A 21,798-nucleotide genomic window follows, 5' to 3' on the forward strand; every position below is an offset into this window, starting at 1 on the left:
GTTGAGCTTACAACTGAAATTAATAAAAGAGATAAGGAAATAAGAGATATTATAAATAACTATTGGAAAAATCAAGCTTCCTCCTCTTGTTTGCATGGCCTTGAATTTCTTACCCCATGTTCCCCCACACTAGGTTTTATAACAAGCACAGTAGACTAACCTATAGTAGACTATCAATGTTTTCCAAATGTTGCCTGCAAATGAGTCAGCAATAATGCTTAAGAGGAAACTGTTCAGTTGGCAAATTTGAAATGTACTACTACTCAGAAAGGCGAGTTCGAACAGATACACATCACTTCCAATGAAAATGTTAGGGACTCATTGTTCCCGATGTGCCCAGCCAGGCCCTCCCGCTAACTTGCCCTGCTCCCCATGTGTCTGCCTCAATGCCTGGCACACACTTGCGTCTCCGTTTAAGACTAAATTACTGCGGACTGACTGAAGTGACTTTTTTACAGCTCCATTTGGAGTCAGGGGAAGTTCTGGATTGTCTCGGGAATGCAGATTCTATTCATAATTTTCTATGAGCAGTTAAGCTCTTCACTACTACCATCCCCAGCCTCATTTTTCTCTTTACAATTATGAGGTTGTAGAACATGAGCTCAAAGGTCTTCATCTGCTTTATGTTTCTGTAATTCTGTGACACGTACAGAAAGATGCTCAGAAGGGATAGACACAACAGGAAGGCGGAAACAGAGGCAGAGATTGATGACACATTTCATGCCTTGGGGAGCTCAGGCTAGGCCCCTCAGAAATTCTTTGTAGGTGGAGATCATGAGTGATGCATTGTAAGGAAAGAGGCTTCCTTGGAAAGAGCATGTTGAGAAAGAAGCTGTGAGAATCTAGTCCAAGAGGCAGGAAGGCCTGCACCATGTTTCTGAACCAGTTAACAAGACATTCTCATGGGGAGTGGCTGGGAGTGTACCATGTACCTACCACCACTCTCTATATCCACTACTCCCTTCCACCCTAACTACTGGCCCTTTCTCCACCAGCGGGGCAGGAAGGGTGGCACCCCACAGCTTGCCTTTCCCTCATTTCTCTCCCACAGGCGTCTCTGAGCGGCCCACATGGACAGCCCCAGCAATGCTACCATGCCCCGGGGTTTTCTCCTTCAGGGCTTCTCTGAGTTTCCACACCTGAGGCCTGTGCTCTTCCTGCTGCTACTGGCTGTGCACCTGGTCACCCTGAGTGGGAACCTGCTCATCCTGGTGGCAGTGACCTACATGCCCAGCCGGCCACCCATGCTACTTTTCCTATGCCAGCTGTCAGCCATTGAGCTTTGCTACACGATAGTGGTGGTGCCCCGCTCCCTGGCTGACCTGGCTGCACCCTGCCTTGGCCTTGGCAGGGGCTGCCCCATCTCTTTCCTGGGCTGCGCTATTCAGATGCAGATGTTCGTGGCACTGGGTGGGGCCGAGTGCTTCCTGCTGGCCGCCATGGCCTATGACCGCTACATGGCCATTTGCCACCCGCTGCGTTATGCGGCAGTGGTGACCCCGGGGCTGTGTGCGCGACTGGCCCTGGCCTGTTGCCTTGGGGGACTGACAGTGTCTGTGGGGCTCACGGTGGCGGTCTTCCACCTGCCTTTCTGTGGCTCCCACCTGCTGGTGCATTTCTTCTGCGACATCACAGCGCTGTTGCACCTGGCCTGCACGCAGAGCTACATGGATGAGCTGCCCCTGCTGGGTGCCTGCCTGGTGCTGCTGCTACTGCCCTTGGTACTCATCTTGGCTTCCTATGGCGCCATCGCCACCGCCCTGCACCACCAGCACTCCCCTGGGGGCCGGCGCAAGGCTGCCTCTACCTGTGGCTCACACCTGGCAGTCACCTTTCTGCATTATGGCTGCGCCACCTTTATGTATGTGCGGCCTAAGGCCAGCTACTCCCCTCAGCGGGACCGCACACTGGCGCTCATCTACACCAATGTCACACCGCTGCTCTATCCATTCATCTACAGCCTGCGCAACTGTGAGGTCATGGTCGCCATCCGCAGGGTGCTGGGGCGATGGCAGCTGGGCCAACCACAGGGTCAATCTGTATGAACCATGACAGCAGACAGGGGCCAGACCACAGTAGGAAGCTCTACTCCCTAAAGTTTCACCTACAGGAAATATCATCAGGAATGCTCACAGGGGGACTCAAAGACCGGACTCAGGAAAGAACCAGGAAGTGTGTCCACATAAAGAGAGCGTGCCAGCAGTTGCTCCATCCTCCACCCCTCCCTGGAGGAACAGCCAGAGACAGTGTGGTATGGCACCTGAGACCTGCCTCTAGTGCTTTCACAAGCATGTGCTGATTCCTTCCCAACCCTGGGGCCTGCACGGTGGTGGGCTTGCAATGATGTGGGAAGCAGAATGCATGGCTGCAGAGAGCTCGCAGACAGGGCAAGTATGTATGTACAAAAATGTTCATGAAGCACTGTGTGAATCAGCAAGATTACAAGTTGTTTAAATACCAGCATGTGACTAAATAAATTATGGTTTATCCCTATAATGGAATCCTATGCAGCTGCCAAGAAGGAAGGGAAAGGGAAAGGGTGGAGGAGGAGAAGGAGGAGGAAAAGGAGAAGGGGGAGGAGAAGAAAGAGTAAGAAAGGAGAGGAGGAAGAGGAGAAGAAAAAGACTGATCTGTGGCATACATGGAACCATCTCTCATACAAGTTGTTAAGTGAAAAAGCAAGCGGCACAATAGTATGTATTAAGGAGTCACCCCTAATTCTGGCCTTGTCTTTTCTATTTCCACTCCTGGAAGGCTCCTCCCTCAGATCTTCACAGGCTGGCTCCTTGTCATCCAGATGCTGCCTCAACTCAAATATCAACTCCTCATAGAATAGAGGCCTGCACTGGTCACCATATAATATCACCTCTCTACTCTCTCTGACATCATCATGCTTTAATTTTCAAGCATCTGTCATTATTAGAAATTATCTGACATTTTGTAATGTTTTAATTGCCTGCTCCTCCTACTAGAATATAAATTCTGTGAAATGTGCCTACTTCATTCCCTGTTCCTGAACAGTGTCTGGTATGTAGCTGCTGCTCAATGTTGAATGAAACAGTGACTGAGAATCTCCGTTATGGGGAAAGAGGCAGCTGTAATGGGAGAAGGGATTTCAGGGGCAGATGAAAGACACTTAGGGAAGGCTTGCTGTGTGATGTGTGATCTAGCCCTGCCTCCTTTAATCTACTGAGCTCCACAGTGAATGTTCTGGTATGATAGCATTTTTGTATTTAAAAAAAAAAAAAGAATATAATGTGTGTGCATGCTGTGTGTGTTTGTATATGCCCTGTATGGTTTACACACACACACACACACACACACACACACACACACACTAAGAGTCTGATGAACTGAGGGACAGAGGTGGGACAGACCTTTACTTTTCATTGAATACTTCCCTAATATACATATGTGCATTACTTATTCAGTAAATGCTTATAAAATAAAAATAAAAGCTAAGAAGAGGAAGAAGAATACACAGAGGAGTTTATTGTTGTTGTTTTAGGAGCAATCAGAAAAATAGGAGAAAATTCAAGACTGTGTGGCATCAAGGAAACCAAGAAAAGGATGGATTGATCAACAGTGCCAAATTATACTACTACTTCTAGAATAATATGATACTGGTGCCATAGATGATGTCAGAGATGTCTAATCCAATCTAAAGAGTACAAAATTCACCTTATGAACCTTAGCAAAGCATGTGCAAAGATCTGGCAGCCGAATAACGCAGCCCACATCCTGAAATATTGTCTAGCCAGAAACCATGCCATGGCTGTCAGGCCCCAGCCACTCCTTGTGTCTTTGCTCTTGTTCTTCTTATTCCCAGATGAGCTGAGGATGCCAAGATGGTGGCAGATTTTGGTTTGCTGGGCTGATTTCTGTCTCTCTTTCCTATTTTATAAGGGAGTTCTGAGATGGGGAAGCCAATGGAGTGAAGGTCTGGAAAGGCTAAGAACTGGCTTGGGAGCTGAAGTTGAGATCACAAAGCATAACAGTCAGTGTTTTGATTGTATTTTGTTTTGTTGTGTTTTTTTAAAAAAATAAAAATAAATAAATAACAATCTATTCCCGTAAAAGAAGCAGAAAAGTCATTTATGAGAAATATTTAGAAACCTGCAGAATCTCTAGGAAGGCTGTAGTGTTGGTCGTGGAGGCAGGGAAGCCACGCCTCTGCTGTTAGAGACAGGGCATGTATCATACTTGAGGTCAGACACCAGACCCTCTGCCCTGAGAACCTAGCTGTTTCCATCACCTCCTTCATTACATAAGATGCTTACTTCTTCACATCACTCTTTCCTGAAACAAAATCATGCATGGGCATCTGACTGAAAATCTCAGTTATGGGAAAAGAGGCAGCTGTAATGGGAAAAAGGATTTCAGGGGCAGATGAAAGACACTTAGGGAAGGCTTGCTGTGTGACATGTGATCTAGCCCTGCCTCCTTCAATCCATTGAGCTCAAGGCCAGCAGAGGAAAGGCAAGGTTTCTCATTTGTACTATCTACTGGGACAGCTGATGATCAGGCAATTTCAGAAAGAGTCAACAGGCTGAGAGACAGAGATAGAGAGGGAAAAGAAGGTCAGAGGCAAGAACACAAGGCAAGGTATGGAGAAGAAGAAGTATCATTAATTGTGAAGTAATTCCAGGGGGACCAGGGGATGGAGATTAAGGGAAGAGATTAGAAGCTGCATTGGTATTTTGTTGCTGCTGTAACAGATTACCGCAGATTTAGTGGCTGAAAACAATACACATTCATTCTCATGAAGTGCTGCAGGTCAGAAGTCCAAAATCCATTCTAGTGGGTTAAGGTCAAGGTGATGGCAGGTTTTTTTAAGTACAGATATAAGCTGTACTCTACTTGTTAATATATAATAAGGAAGTTATGTCAAGCTTCAAGGAGATGATTTTTCTAAAGCATTTAATACTCATTAAATATTAGTATCCAAGTCTTTCTTTCTCATCCCCACTACCTCCACTTACTAGTAAATGGTTTCCCCCAAGTCACATAGAGAAGACAAAGCACAGATATATCATTTTAAATGTTTCCTAGAGTGTAAAGGTAGGAAGCATAGCAGTGTCTGACCCTCCCATGACAGAGCTTGTTGGTGATGAAGCTGTTGAAGCTGCCCTCAAATACAGCAGTCATCAGCCTACATAACCTGCTTCCAACATGGTGCCTCTTGACATTTCAGTGGGAAAAGGTAAGGAAACACTAATTTTTTTCCAGTGGAAAGAACTGAAAGGGGTAGGTGCCTAACTAAGAACCAGATGTAGCAGTTCACTGGAACCAAACTAAACTATTCTTAGTAAGAGAAAAGTCTTGTGGCAAGGAGATATGTGGGCAGAGAAGGAGAGGGTGGGGAAGTGAGTAGTAATGGGGTAATTCCAAAGGAGTGAAGAAAAAAAGACCCTGGCAAGCAGCAGGTCTGAGATTGCACAGTCATTATAGGAAGTGAACTTTCTCCAAAAGCCAGGGATCCAGGGTATAAAATATTGGTTCTGTCAATGCAACTCCTGGTGTGGATCAGACTCAAAGGAGAAAATCACTCCAATGTACTCAAGGCCACAGACTGGAACCCACAATGCTCTGACTCTAGTCTTAGACCTTAGGGTGAAAGGAGAATACTGTAATGGCCACAATGGGGATCCTTAAAGTTCTAATCAAATATCCATTTTACAGATGAGAAAACTGAGACCCAGAAAGATTAAATGATATGCTCAAAGTCTTGAAGCTATTTATACCAAAGCTAGAACAAACACCAATTATCCTGTCCTAGTCCAGAGTTTGTGTCACCACAGAATGTTTAGTTTTACCTCTCATGGTATAAGTGAAGGCTCCTGGGTTCAATTCCGGTCAAGGGCATGTACCTTGGTTGCGGGCACATCCCCAGTAGGAAGTGTGAAGGAGGCAGCTGGTTGATGTTTCTCTCTCATCAATGTTTCTAACTCTCTAATCCCTCTCCCTTCCTCTCTGTAAAAAAAAACAATAAAATATATTTTTCAAAAAGAACCAAAGATAGCCGAAACCAGTTTGGCTCAGTGGTAGAACGTCGGTCTGTGGACTGAAAGGTCCTGGGTTCGATTCCGGTCAAGGGCATGTACATTGGCTGCAGGCACATCCCCGGTGGGGGATGTGCAGGAGGCGGCTGGTCGATGTTTCTCTCTCATCGACATTTCTGGCTCTCTATCACTCTCCCTTCCTCTCTGTAAAAACTCAATAAAATATATTTTAAAAAATAATAAAATAAAATAAAAGAAACAAAGATAGACATAATCCTGCCTTTTCTCAGTTTTGGCCCCTGAGCTGGTGGAAAACTTGGTGTTAGAGATTACCACACTCTGGGAAATATCTGAGACCACTTTAGAAAGAAGCACATGTGTGTATCTGTAGTCTTCCAGCTTTGAACAAAGAGTTTCTCTTATTTCTATTTGTATGACTATTTCTATTTGTATTTCTATTTTTATTCCTACTTCGTTAGTTATGTATGATGATGAATGCTTTGATTCCTAAAACCAGTAACTCATATTTTTATTGCCTCTAGTCCTACTACGTAGTGATCAAAGACCAAATAATTTCTTTTTTCCCTTTTTGTCGTGCTTTTAACCACAGCTTGTGTGTATTCATTTACTGCATATCTTTAGAGCTAGAAAAAATCTTGGTGTTTGCCTAACTTGCCCCTGGTATAGGCAAAGAAAATATGGCACAAAAAGGTAGTGATTTATAATGATATCTAGGTGGCTTATTGATTCAGATTGAAATCCAGGTCTCCAATCTACCTACACCTTAAACCTCAATGTACTTTATTCCAAGAAGCAAATAGACTGGGTGTTTCTTTACTTTTACTTTATTTTTTAAATATATTTTTATTGATTTCAGATAGTAAGGGAAAGGGAGAAAGAAATATTAATGGTAAGAGAGAATAATTGGTTGGCTGCCTCCTGCACACCCAATACTGGGGGATCAAGCCTGCAACCGGGTGTATGCCCTGACTGGGAATCAAAACATGACCTTCTGGTTCATAGGTCAACACTCAACCAATGGCCTTCGCCAACTGGGCACCTTATTTTTTCTATATATCTGCCTGGCTATTTACATATTCCAACTCTGTGTCTCCAGTTGCCACACTTAATACTTGAGCTTCCTTTGAAAACTCTGATAAGATCATAACCATTGTCTCTGTCCTCCTGCCAGGCTGAGTTCCTGGTTAGGGAGATGAGGCTAAACTGATCCCTGTTACCCCAGCTTCTGCCACTGGACCAGGCACTACTTAGTGCTCAGTAAATGTTCACTAAGTCAAGTAATGTGGAATGAAACTCTCTAATTACCCCCAAAAATTGAAGGGCAAGGCTAATTATTAATAAAAATAGTTTATAATAATCTAAAAATAGCATCAAAATGTACTGGAAAAAGTCCTTGGTTTCCTCATCTATACAATGAAACAGATGGTAAACATGGCCTATATGATTTTTTTTATTTATAACATTTTTATATCCTTATATAGTATGAGAGCCCTTCTGGGGGGGCTCTTGATCCATGACAGTGACTCTGAAAGTGAGGCTTCTGGATGCTGTAGCAGCCTCTGGGTCACAGTAAATCAGAACTGAATTACTTCCTCTGCTGATACAAGGACCAGGCTCTGTGACAGCCACAGGGTCCCTGGGCCATACTCAGAACCCCAGCCTCTCACCAGCTACAGAGCTCTGGCCCTAGAACCCAGTCTCTAACCAACCTACTTTAGAAGGCAAAATGCTTGCTCCATCCAGGTTTTCTGCTCTCTCTCCCTCCATCAGTAGGAGCCCAGGCCACTATTTCCAGCCCCAAAAAAATCTACATTGAATTATGCTTTTCAGTTCCACTGTATTTGATTCCACGGCTCCACTCTGGTCTTAGCACTGATGTGTTGCATTTGTTTGTCCTCTGTTTGGCTCTCATTTAATTCTCTACAGGTTTTACCAAGATCTTTTCTTTTTAATTTTCTTATTTGATTCTATGGCACTGCTGATTTTCTAAACACAAATTCCTAACATTGGAAGGGAGCATTTCTGCCCTGGCCAGGTGGGCTCAGCTGATTAGAGCATCATCCCGTACATCAAAAGGTTGCAGCTTCCATCCTAGTCAGGCACAAATACCCAGGTTTCAGGTTTGATCCCCTGTCAGGGTGCGTAAGGGAGACAACCTATCAATGTTTCTCTCTCACATCAATGTTTCTCTCTCTCTCTCTCTCTCTCTCTCTCTCTCTCTCTCTTTCTCTCTCTCTTTCTGTCTCTCTTTCTCATCAATAAAAACATATCCTCAGGTGAGAATTAAAAAAATACATTTTTAAAGAAAGGAGGCATTTCCTAGAACCTGGTTGAATGCATAGTGCCTCATATACGTAATATAATTTTAATAAATGAGTTAATTTATGAATTATTTTAAGAGCAGAAAATATGCCTTGAGATTATATTTGTATTAATCAAGACTTATGGCATTTAATTCTAATTTTATAGAGGGCTGGTCAACATGTTGGGAGGGAGAGCCCAGAGCAATCTTAGCTGAGAAAAGAGAATTCACTGCCTCTGAAAACAATTCAGTGGATTTCAGTCACTTCCTACTCAGTAGTAATATGTTAAGTATAATTGGTTTTCAAATACTCTCATTACATCATTTTTTAATCATTTATTTAAACATCTAAATAAATGCTTTCAACTTACCATATAAATTGTGTGTTATTAAGAAGGAAGGCATAATTGCATTGGTCATTTAATTACAGCTGCAAATTTAATTAACCAACTAGCAAACTTGTTCATCTCCTTCATAGCACTTAGAACAAGTAACTTAATTAAGTTTTATTAATTATTAATTTAATCTGTGTTCCTGATTACATTATAAGAACCAAGAAAAAAGGACTTGTGCTTCTGTCCTGCTTGTTCACAGTCAGGTATCTGATGGCTAGCGCAGTCCCTGGCACATAGAGGGGTTGAACAGATAATATTTTAGGAGATTTAAACCTCATCTGTACTGACAGGCACAATGAGAATGATAGGAGAGGATCCTTTCTAGGCAGTAACCTAGACTGGACCCTAGAAGAAACGTGAAAAGTAACTGAATCCAGTCTTTTATGAATGACACAGAGGAACCTGGGGACACTTCTTAGTCTCAAGTGTCTGATTATAATACTGGACAAATTGCTTCCCCCACATTGCAGAATTTCACTGCTGTGTTCTGCTTTTTTCCTCTTCTTCATTCCTTCCTTTTTCTTTCTCTTTTACTTTCTTTATTTTCCCTCCTATCATTCTTCCTCCCTTTTCTCCAACACGTTTTTTGTCTATGTCTTTTCTCTGCATTGAGATTATCTCCTATATAATTGGTAACTGTGCTGGATCCTAGATATAAAAGCATGACCATACAGGGGCTTTATCCTTGAGAATCTCACAGTTTAGTGTCAGAACCCAACTGTCCCTTCCTCCAGCACCTTCACTGAAATCTCTCCTGAGCACCTAGGTTAAGGAACCTGAAGGGAGTCATCCCAATTCTAGCCCATGGTTTAATCTGAGACTCCTAAAGTATGACCTGTACTTGCCTTTCTCTGATTCTGCTCTCCCCCTTGCTGACACCTTCTAATTATAAGAATTGAAACGTATTTTATATAGAAAATAATATTTATATTCTACTTTCCACAGCAAAAGTGCATACATCTAAATTATCCAAAGTTACAGTTTAAAAAAAAGGGGAGGAGTCCAAAATATTTTCCTACATACTCCAGTGTTTGAGTTTCAGAGTTTAGATTTTTTTTGGTCCTTGTCTCTTTAAAGAGAGATTTAATGTATTTAAAGGACATTTACTAATCAGGAGGAAATAAACTGTTTGTTTCCTCGAAAGAGCCTCCTGAGTGGAGGCATTCTTGAGGTGGTCTCACAGAATGGACCCCATAAACATCATAAAAAATTTCTATACTGAGATGATAAATTTCAAAGACACCATTCCTCAATATGATGTGCGTTCATTCAGGAGTCCATAACTCTATGTGCCAATCTGTTTAAAAGCTAAAAACGGGTACAGTAAAAAAAGAAAGCACCCTCTATACCTTTCAAGCAGTCAGTTAGGAGTCGGAAAGAGGAAATAAAAGCTGGGCTTACTGGAGTGTTTTTCCAGCTCTCCCTCCTGGCTGCTGAGAAATCTGAGGGTTGGTGTGTGGCCTCCAGTTATGAAGTGGGTGTTTCCCTTTTACAGATGAAATGGAAAGTGGTCAGCCCACTGACCTGTCCAAACTACTCTCCACCCTGTTGCCCTGTGTTACTTTGTGGCAGTTGAAAGTCTCCACCTCACACTACCACACCACTAGTCGCAACATCCCAAACACTACATCTTTCCTGACCGCACCTCCCCCCATAAATCACACCTGCCTACATGTCATTCTGTGGGATGCTGCTGCCCACTGGCCACTGTGATACAATCCTGTGCTCCTAGGAATAACAGTGTGATGGAGCAGGAAGAACATGGGATTGTGGTACTCCGGTTCCATTCCCAGCTCTGCTTCCAAAGGGCAGAATGGCCTAAAGCAGATCACTTCTGCTGTCTAAGCCTGTTTTCTCATTTGTAAAATGATGAGGCTAAAATGATCCTAAAAGTTCCTTCCAGCTGTCATTCTTTTGTGATTCTCATTTTGCATTTTATTCTCTTCCATTTCAGTTGCTGTTCTCAGTACTCAGGAGACAAATTTGAGGACTAAATCTTGATTACTTACTATGCTGTCAAAAAAGGGAAAGGGAGGGAGAGAGAAGGGGGAAGGGAGGGAGGAGGAGAGGGGGAAAGAAGGGGAGGTAGTGGAGGATCTGCGAAAAGGCACAGGGCTCAGGAACTCAGCTGCTGGGCATTGCACCAAAGCCATTTTCTATTCTTAGCATTTTCTACAGTGACACCTTCTGGCCATAGAAGCACTGGAAGCCGAATTAGGTTAGCTTCCAACCATCCAGAATATAAAGAGGAAAGTATCCAGCTGCTCTGCCCTCTTCACCCATCCAATCATGAGCCCTATCTTCAGACCCTGTTAGAAAGACTTGGGTTGAATTTCTTTCATTTCTATTTCATTGGATTCTATAGTCCATCTCTCATATCTTCAACGCAAATCCTTTTCATTTAGAGAATGCTCTGAAACTTATGAAGAGCTTTCTCACACATCAACTCCTTTGATACTCACTAGTTCTTCCCTTGGTGTAAGGTGTTCTAAAATGCTCTTTGGGGACCAGATCTCAGAAAGCTAAGTCTAAGACAGACCCAACACATCAAGGCACAATATCTATCTAGAATTACATTTTCACTGATTCATAGTGGTATTTGAAAAGTCATCTTTTGGCTTCAACTTTTACAAACAAAAAATAAGAAGTTTTGCCGGGACCAGTTTGGCTCAATGGATAGAGCGTCGGCTTGGGGACTGAAGGGTCCCAGGATCAATTCCGGTCAAAGGCATGTACCTTGGTTGCGGGCATAACCCCAGTAGGGGGTGTGCAAGAGGCAGCTGATCGATGACTCTCTCATCGATGTTTCTAACTCTCTGTCTCTCTCCCTTCCTCTCTGTACAAAATCAATAAAATATATTAAAAAAAAAAAAAAAAAAAAAAAAAAAGGCCGGTTTGGCTCAGTGGTAGAGCGTCGGTCTGCAGACTGAAAGGTCCCGGGTTCGATTCCGGTCAAGGGCATGTACCTGGGTTGCGGGCACATCCCCAGTAGGGGGTGTGCAAGAGGCAGCTGGTCGATGTTTCTCTCTCATCGACGTTTCTGGCTCTCTATCTCTCTCTCCTCCTCTCTGTAAAAAATCAATAAAAAGAATATTAAAAAAAAAAAAAAGAATAAAAAGTTTAGCCCAAAATATCTTTCTTCTTCAAAAGCTCTTCAAGGCTTATTTGAAAACAAACTCCTCTCTCAAAACCCATGTATTGGATCTTCAGAAGTAAGGTCAAGGTTCCCTCTAAAGCAATGATCCCAGTTTCACATTTTAATTAGCTGGGAAACATGAACAGTTACTAATGTCTGGGTTCCACCCATCTGAGATTCTAATTTAATTACTCCAGTATGTGGTGATTCAAATGTGTAGCCAATGTGAAAGCACTGCTCTGGGATGCACCAGGGGATCCTGTGGAATTTTCACATCAGAATGCTATTATCTGGAGTTTTTTCCTTCCCTCTCAAGCTTCCCTGATGGGCATTCAAATGGCTTTTCCAACAGTTGGATTCTTGTCCATGTCCCTGTGGTCCCTCTTTATTATCCTACTAGACAACAGCGCAACCTTCTCCCACCATGTTGCAAAGACACATGAGGCACATACTAAAACGGGGCTAGAAGGACTTGTTACTAATAAACACAAAATGAAAACCATAAAATTGCTTAGTGCATTCGTGTTAACAATAAAAATGGCACATTTATCCTTGGATAGAGGCTAAAGACCAAGAAAGTAACCAGGGAGGTTTTCCAAGGACAAGCATGTCTTTGCTATAACAGAAGAATTTATACACAATAAAGCTCACAGGGTTTTAGAGGCACTCCCTTACTAACCTCATCTGTGGGCACAGTCAGTTTCCAGATGCTGTCACTACAAGTAAGTGATGTGTCCAGTCATCTTTTATTAATCACTCACTTTAACATTCAAATAAATGCCAACATTTCTCCAAGGAAATAGCATAATCGCATGGAGTTGGAACATAATTACAGTTGGTATAATGTTCTCCAATGAGGCCTTTATCTTATCAACCTAGGACTGAGCTTGCTTCATCAGTAGGCTGAGAACCAAGTGAGCCATCTTCTCTGTCACAGACCAGCCCGAGTCATAAGGAGAAGAGAATTCCAGTACTACATCTTGGAATCAAAACATAATCCTCAGGACCTTTAAACTCTTTCTATTCAAGCTCCCAACAAAAGTGTTTAATTGTGAAACACTTGTTAGGAATCTGCATAAAAAGAAAAATCATTCAAAATTCCTAATTTCAAGAAGCTCAGAGTCTAATGGAGAAAACACACAAATCCTTGCATTTCTCCTTAAAGTCCTCTGTTCAGTCCCAGACCCTGAACTCTGATTCTTGCCTCTCTAACCATTGTCTCCCACAACTGCCTGGTCTACCTGTTCTAGAGGAGGAACAGTGTGACCTGGGTGGGTGAGCTTGCCCTACGGGGGCTCTCCAGTGGCAGCCAAACACAGACTGGACTTTTTGTCCTGTAAGGGGCTACCTATCAGCTGACCTGCTGGCTCATCACCCTGCTGATCTGGCTGGATGCCCAAATGCACCTGCCCATGTACTTCTTCCTCCGCAACCACTTGGTGGTGAGCATCTGCTACCTCTTGTGTGGTCCCCCAGATGCCTGTGCACTTCCTCCCAGAGAAGAAGACTATCTCCTTCACCTAATGGGAAGCCTGGCTCTTCTTGCTAGCCATGGGGAGGGGGGGGCAAGAGGATCAGGCTCCTTCTATTGGCCTCTAGGACTTATGACCACTATATTTCAGTCAAAAAACAGCATTCATGTTGTACAACCATTCACATAAAAAGACACAAGGAGGCCTGGTGGGGTAACTCAGTTGGTTGGAGCATACACCAAAAAAGTTGCAGGTTCGATTTTCAGTCAGGGCACATACCTTGGTTTCAGATTCAATCCCTGGTTGAGGCGCATATGGGAGGCAACGGATTGATGTTTTTCTCTCACATTGATCTTTCTCTCTCTCCTCCTTGTCCTCCACATTTTCCTTCTCTTCCCTTCTTCTCTCTCTCCCTTCCTCCCTCCCTTTCTTACCCCCTTCCTCTCTCTCAAAATAGACATATCCTTTTGCAAATTTAAAAATATTACTTTAAAGACACAGGGAGAACATAGCTAATAAGTTAGTTGGTTAATTACTTACTGGATGTCCATAAGTTAACTGTTTTGTTCATTTGCTTTAGTGGATTTCTGCTATAAAATAAAATATCTCTAGAAGGACAGACAAAAAACTGGTAAGAGTACACCTGAAACTAATATAAAATTGAATGTCAACTGTAATTGAAAAATTAAAAAATACATATTTGAAACTAGTAAGAATGCCTTAGAAGAGGACAGCAGGGAGATTTTTTTAAGTACATTTAAAATATTTAATCATATCAATGTATCACCTATTAAAAAATAAATGTTTATAATAAAAATGAATAAGTTCCCCCCAAATTCTAGTTCATGAGTATGCATCCACTCAGCCACATTCATTCTAATTGGTAGGAAAATTATTTTCACTCCAAGAGATTAAAATTTCTCCTTATCATGAATCCAGTTGCCAGTTGATCTCTGAAATTTGCACATTGAAAACTTTAAGCAAAATCTTTTAAACCTGCCTTAGAGGTACCCAATTCTAATTAAAGTTTTTTCAAAATTATTTCTAAAAATAATTGCATAGTAATTGGAGCAAATTTAAAACACTTAAACAAGCTTTAATAAGACCATTATTTTACTTTTTTTAAAAAAAGATGTTCAATAGTTTTTTGACACAAACTAAGTGAAATTCTTGAATGTCTGTTTTTCAAAACAAAGTACATGTTTATTCTATTCACATGTGACTTGGAGACATTTGCTTGAGGGGGGAGAATAAACCTGGAAAAAGTCTGGCTGCCACTTAGACTTCAGAGAGGAGAAAATCAAAGGCAGAACAATGGAAATATCAATTAAAAAAGAGACGGGGTAGTGTAAAGAAACCTTTCAGCAACTTTAACAAAATTAAAACCAAATTACCCAAGCTTGGTGCAAGGAAAATAGTCACCACAAAAGGAAGGGCATTTAAACCTCACAGCCCAGCCACTGTCTACCACAACTGTACCTTAGTAATAACCTTGACATTATTCTCACAAAGGTTGCTGCTTCCCCATCTACATCCTAATTCAGTTGGGGACATATTTTTTTTTCTTAATTTCCCATTAAGCTTTCAAGAGAAGATAGTATACTTAACACAGAGTATACAAACATAGAGAATTGCACAAAATTTTGTATTCTGACCTTCTGGACAATATTGGCTCTCTGGGACCCAAGGGGCCCTATTTTAATGCAGTACCAAGAGAGTTATCATGCTCAGAGTGTACCCAGATTTTGTTCTCCTTCTCTCCTTTCAAAGGAGGAGCCCAGAGCATGATCCAGTAGACATCTACCTATGAAGGTCATATTCTCATAAACTTCTGTAATAAAGAAACCTTGATCCATAGTGTAGTTTCTTCAAAAGAAGAACAGGGTGACTATGGTGGAGATCAGGAGAGGGCCCAGCAGAAGCCAGGGCACTGACTTTGGGAACCTCCACTTCAGCCAGAGGAAGGCAGGGTGGGTGAGGTTAGCAATCTTCATGCAAATGAGGACAGAGCCAGGTACAGAACCAGAGGTGGCTGAATTCAGCAAGTCCCGTTGGTGAACAAAGAGCTGCCATGCAGGATCCTTGCTGAATTCCCCCAGGTGGAAGAAGTAGTAAAAGAAAGTTGTGCACCATTCCAACCCACTGCAGGCAGAAATGGGAGGCACCCAAGCTAATGAGGATCATGTCAGAAGGGAGCAGCCTCCCAAGCCGCCTCCATTCTCTGCTCAGCACCAACACAATGAAGCCATTGGCCAGGATTCCCAGAAGAAAAAGCAGCATGAAGAGGCTGTGAGTGCTGGCTGCATTTTGGCCCCTCCTCTGGTCACTACCCCTGAGCCTTGGACCTTGGCCTCCTTCCTACCCCCACTCACAGTCCCTCTTTTGATTTTCCCTTAGGAGATGTGAAAAGAATGCTCAGGCTCTGCATCTGAGCCAGAGCTCACATAAAAGGAAGATGCTTTGGAGGAAAGGTGAACTTGGCTCAACAGAATGCAAATTTCTCCCATCTCAGTTACCATTATGCTAGCAACTGCCCCTGATTTGGTTTTTCTTGTTTTGCCTACATGCTGCCATGGTTAGCATTAATGTAGAGAGCTTCTCAGGGTGCTGTGTCTGAGCTTCATCCTTCTTATGCCATCCTTGGGCCCTGTACACATACCTTCCCATCATATCATTCTCAAGATATTAAGTATATAAGCAAGAAGTACAGAGAAACATTCTAATGGTCAAGACCTAAGCATATACTGAAGCTAAAGAAGTCTGTATCTAGCCAAGCTTCCCTGTTATACATCCATCCTTACCTAGGAGTAGTCACTCCCTTCAAGTTCAGATCCCTTTGTAGCAAAACTCTTCTTAAATCTTTCTTTGCTCCTGAGGTATAAATGATTGACAATGTTTTAAACTAGTTGTATGCTTCCAGTGAGATAATGCATTTCCTCGTGGTTATGAAACTGAGAGCATCTGCTTCTTGCTAGATGTCAGCTGGTCAACCTCGGGTCCTACTGGCTACCTGAAGTCTATGCCAAGTGGGCTGTCTCAACAAGGAGGCTCAAGCCAGCAAAGTGAGTCTCTAGAGAGAGTCCTAAATATCAAAATGTTATCACAGGTGTGATATCCTATCACCTTTGTTATATTCTAGTGGCTAGAAGCAAGACACTCAAAAGGAAGGGGTTACACAAAGGAGAGGATACCAGGGGTGGGGCAGATGAGGGGCCAACTTAGAGTCTATCACACTGAGATAGTGTAGCTTACAAGGCATATGTGAGTACTGTCCTCCAACACTAAAATTAAAAAGAGATCTCAGCCCTAACTGGGTAGCTTAGTTGGCGTCGTCCCAATATGCCAAGGTTGCGGGTTAGATCTCTGGTCAGGGCACATACAAAAATCAGTCAATGAATGCATAAATAAGTGGAACAACAAATTGACCTCCCCTCCCCCCCACCCCCACTTCCTCTCTCTCTAAAATCAATAAATAAAAATTATTTTAAAAGAGAGATCCCTATAACACCATGTCAAAAATAAAAATAGGATGGATCTGGAGAACACTGTGCTAAGCTAAATAAACCAGTCAGAGAAAGATAAATATCACATGATCTCACTCATTTGTGGAATATAATAAACATAAACTGATGAACAAAAATAGATCCAGAGACAGAGAAACACCGAACGAACCATCAAACTTCAGAGGGAAACAGGGGAGGGGGAGGGGGCTATAGGAAATCAACCAAAAAACTTGCATATTAGCATAACCAATGGAGGTGGACACTGGGGCGGTGGGGGCTTGTCCTGGGGGGAAAAGGAGACATATGTAATACTTTAAACAATAAAAAATAAATAAATTAATTAATTAAATAAAAATATTTTTCTACATTAAAATAGATTCAAATCAATCCATACTCAAATGTTTTCTGTTTAATATATCAAATTTGTCCTTATTCCACATTTGTTTAAAACATTTTCATGTTTGTGTGTCATAAAAAAAGTCAGCTAAGAAAATTAGTCATACAAAAAATATAAAAGTTATCACCACCACAGAATGAATGTATAATTGTACTAAAAATAATTCACAATAAAAAGAGAGTACCTATTGTAATTGAGTGAAAATGAATTTTTTAGCACTCTAAGATATCTGTTCCTTATACAGTTTTCACATTCATTCATTCACTCAACACATATTTATTGAGCACTTATACACACAGGGCACCTATTCTAGTCACTGGGGACAGCAGCAAACTAAAGAGGTGGGGTTCCTGCTTTTAGGGAACCTGCAGTCCAATGGAAGGTAACAGACAATAAGAAAACACAGAACAAGACACTTGCACATAAGAATCGGTGCTCTGAGGAAAACAGAAGAGTAGGATTGCTGGAGAATGGAGGGAAAGGGAAAAGTGGTTTTCTCAGGGGCTAACCTGGCCTGAGAAGCCTGAACAACTAGATGGAGCTTTTCCGTGTATAAGTAGACATTCATAATATCACAAACCACAATTTTATATTATTCTCTTTCACCAATTCTTTTTAACTTTATTTATCAGGGAATCTTTTCCTGCCGGAAAAAAAGAACTCCAGCAAACCACATGACTTTTCCCTTTACTCTTATCAAACAGGCTGTCCCAAGATCACTTCAAATCACAAAACATCCTCAAACCAGAAGTTGGACATTGCTGTACAATACATGAATATTACATAACTAGATAGCTGCAGCTTCAACCCCTGTGATGTGGGCTATACAGAGGGAGAATGGAAAGGGGGCAGGAAGGGTCCCACTTGGACTAGAACCAAAGTAATCTGGCTTTGTACTCTGTAGGCCTGGCATGTGTTTATCCTGATTCTCTCCCTCATGGGACCTTTTCAGGGATCTGGAAGTTCCCAGTCTCCACTGGGCCTACTCTTCCTGAAGTTTCCTTCAATGGGGAGATGGCATGTTTATTTTGAGTGATCCTCAGGATTCCTTTGTAAGCCCCTAGGCATTCACCATCAAATTACTGCTACTGGAATTTCCACGCTCTAGTAGGCAGCCCTATTAGTCACATCTCAGGACACTCTCACACACATGCTCTCTCCCCTGTGACTCACAGCTGACCCCCTAACCCTGCTCCCTAACCTTGTAACTTCTCATAGTTACACCCTGCTCCCAAAGTCCTAACGGAGCCACATTTTCCTGACTCCATTCCAGAGTTAGCCAGTCAGTCTATCTCTCATTCTCTTAGTCCCCAGGCAGAAACAAGCCCTGGTCCACTATGCCTCCCTGCTAAAGAAATAACACAGTGAGCTTTGCGGTGGCCCCTTGGAAGCTCTGGACCACCACCAGGTTTGAGGAGAGGTGAGACATTCCTAGTCTTCCTCTGCCAAATACAAAAGAGGACTCATACCCAGCTATTTCTAAATATTTACTCCTCAGACATCTTCTCTCTTTTATTGTCTCAACCCTTTTATTTTATCAAAGGATTTCAAGAGTATGGAACATATCTATTATATCTATTTCCTTTGGAAACCTGCATATCATGAACTGGCAACTCACTCTAAAATTTCATATAATTGAATTTTACCTGATAGTAATTTTAACTTTGAACATTGTGTTATTTAAGGGGCAAGGTCAAGAAAGTCTTGTTGTTCATGTTAAGAAATTTGGATGTTATCCTAATGTAACTGAAAGCCACCAGAAGTAGCGTGATCTACTGTGTTTTTAAACAGATCCTTTGGGCTATTGTGTAGAGCAGCGGTCGCCAATCTTTCAGACCTCACAGACCACCAGTGGTCGGCAGACTACCAGTTGGTGACTGCTAGTGTAGAGAATGGAATTGGGAGAGGCAAGTGTGGAAGAGAGCAGTGATAGGCTACTGCAATAGGCCGTGTACAAGTAGATGGTCCTTGTTCTCAAAAGCAAACACTGGAGGTGGTGAGCATTGATAAGTTGCTGGCGTATTTTGAAGATTGGCATGATACAGGAGTTTTAAAAAAGAGAAATCAAGGATAAGTCCTAAATATTTCATCTCAGCAACTAAGAGGATTTTATGGAGTCATTCACTTAGATGAGAAAGACTAAGAGGAAATGTTTGTGGGAGAAACTATTTTGGATATGTTAAGCTTGAGAAGCCTATTAGGTATCTAAGTTGAGACATGAAGCAGACAATTGAAATTTAAGTCTGGATCTCAGTAAAGAGTTAAGGCTGGAGTAACAGGTTTGGAGTCTTCAACACTAACATGGTATTTAAAGCCATTAAACTAGATGAGATCATATGGGGGAAGGGAGGAATGTAGATGGAGTCTGTTAAGAAACTGGGAGTAAGTCATTTCAGCTTTTAGGGATTGAAAGCCAAAAGTTGCAGCAAAAAAAGATTTGGGAGAGACTAACATTAGAGAGGGGTTTTATTCCATGAGCTCCTGCTCAGGGGCAAGGGGAAAAAGAAATAAGCAGTGGGGAGGGAGACATGTAAAGATAAATGTGCTGAAGTGACCTTGTACGTTATGCTCTCTGGGGAGATGCCCTATGGTAACTACTATTAACATGTTCTAACTTTGAGAGGCCCTTTGGTAGGAACTCAAATCAAATCTAATGTTGGTGCTGAAATTGGCATCTGTCCTGTGCCTTACCCTGAGCAAAGAAACCCTATTTATAATTCATCCATTCAACAAAATCTATCCAGTATGTACTATTTGTTGGGCACACATAGGTACAAACATTAAGATAATCTCTTGAGAGAGATAGACAAGTAAACATATAATGGATTTATATTAATATTAATATGGATTTATATCCATTTATAATAATAAAATGGATTTATATTAATACTAGCACTACCATATTGTCAAAACCTGAGGATTTCAACCTCCACTCCCATCCTACAAACAAGAAAACTGAGACCCTGTAAGGGTAACTGACTCTCCAAGTGTGTATCATACTTTCCAAGAGCCTTTTGTCATTTGGTTTAGTTCTTCTCATCATCACCAGTTTCCTGCCTTAAAGCCCTTTAATTTCCATGACCCTGACCAAAATAAAGAATCTAATATTCTCTACTACCCAAATTTCTACTGCTGTATGAGGAAGAGGGAGTGACTACAGAACACAGTACAGTGCATCAAAGTAGTTATTAATGTTCGTATTAATTAGCATAGTTAGTTAGTTTTAGTATTAGGTCTTCCTTATTAGTCATTAGGAAGACTACTGGCTGTCATTAGGACTCTTGACTAGCCTATTCCAAATACTCAGAATCTGACCCCACAGGATTTCCTAAGTCCAGGAAACCAACCACAAATTTCAAGTCAAAGCAAAAGAAAAGAACCTTCCTGAGACCTTAGCAATTTCACTCCAAGGCTGGATTACTGTTTCCTGCAGGACTGGGCTGGCAGGAAAAACTAGGATGGAAACCATGTTGGTCTATAAAGTGTGAGGCTCTCAAAGGCAAGTAACAGACCCAAATGTGCCAGTACTGTAAGCCAAAGAGAGTCCAAGACAGCAATCACAGGAGGGGATGGACCAGCTGAATCCTCCTTGGAAAACCAATTCCCTTTCCAAATGTCTCTACAAGACAGAAGAACCTAAAGAGAAGTTGGAATCCAAAGTTTAAACTAAGCAAAGACCTGTGTCTAGACAGCATAGCGAAGCAGAGGAAAACATCTCAAAGTTTAATTTAGTTTTACCCCAGTGAGTACGCTAATGATCTAGGACAGGGACTGACTGCGCAGATCTCTGTGATGATAAAGTCCTTCCTTCTGGCATGTTCCAATCCAGAAAGAAGCAGGGCTATGGATGCCTGTGCCTTTCACTACAACAAAGCAACACAGTTCCCCCTCTGGAGAGACTACAGAGTTTTGAAATGTTGTTCCACAAAGTAACTGTTGAATAGCCTAAAGGTGGAAGCAACTCAGTATCCATCAATAAATAAATGGATAAGCAACATATGGCATATACATACAATGGAGTATTATTCAGCCTTAATAAAAAAAAAAAGACAATTCTGACATATGCTACAACATAGATGAAATATAAAGACATTATACTAAATGAAGCCAGTCACAAAAGGAAAAATATTGTATGGTTTTCCTTACCGGAGGTACCTAGAAGTCAAATTCAGAGACAGGAAGTGGAATGATGGTTGCCAGAGGCTGGGAAAGGCAGGGGAAATTAGTTGTTTAACAGAGTCTTAGTCAGGGAGGATTAAAACATTCTGGAGATGGATGGTGGTTATGACTGCATACCAATGGAAATGTACTTAATGCCACAGAAGTATACAAGTAAACACAGTTAAAATTGTAATTTTATGTTATATGTGTTTTACCACAATAAAAAAAAATCTTCTCAAAGAATATTTTCTTGACACACTATGAAGTCTTAATCCTCCTATCTAATAAAAGAAATAAAAGAGAACCATGGAAATTGACCATACCTCCACTATGCCCACAAGCCATGTCCACCAGCCAATCAGGAGCAAGTATGCAAACTAACCCAGCCAAGATGGCAGTTAATTTGCAT

General features: G+C 41.8%; 2 protein-coding genes across 2 annotated transcripts; one reads left to right on the forward strand and one right to left on the reverse strand.

The window, feature by feature from the left end:
* Window positions 1–1,070: 1,070 nt before the first annotated feature.
* LOC311629357 (olfactory receptor 10AC1-like) lies at window positions 1,071–2,045 on the forward strand (the record flags this gene model as incomplete). Its single annotated transcript, XM_084897317.1, has 1 exon — window positions 1,071–2,045. One exon carries the CDS (start codon window positions 1,071–1,073, stop codon window positions 2,043–2,045), a length of 975 nt encoding a protein of 324 aa, XP_084753443.1.
* A 13,010-nt stretch (window positions 2,046–15,055) lies between these two features.
* Window positions 15,056–15,634, reverse strand: TAS2R41 (taste 2 receptor member 41; the record flags this gene model as incomplete). Its single annotated transcript, XM_084897318.1, is given in 6 exon segments — window positions 15,056–15,196; window positions 15,200–15,338; window positions 15,340–15,355; window positions 15,358–15,445; window positions 15,447–15,616; window positions 15,619–15,634. Coding segments are annotated over 6 exon segments (570 nt in total).
* Window positions 15,635–21,798: the final 6,164 nt, after the last annotated feature.

The sequence above is a fragment of the Pipistrellus hanaki genome (genome assembly GCF_964339955.1).
Source record: "Pipistrellus hanaki genome assembly, chromosome: 10".
NCBI lineage: Eukaryota > Metazoa > Chordata > Mammalia > Chiroptera > Vespertilionidae > Pipistrellus > Pipistrellus hanaki.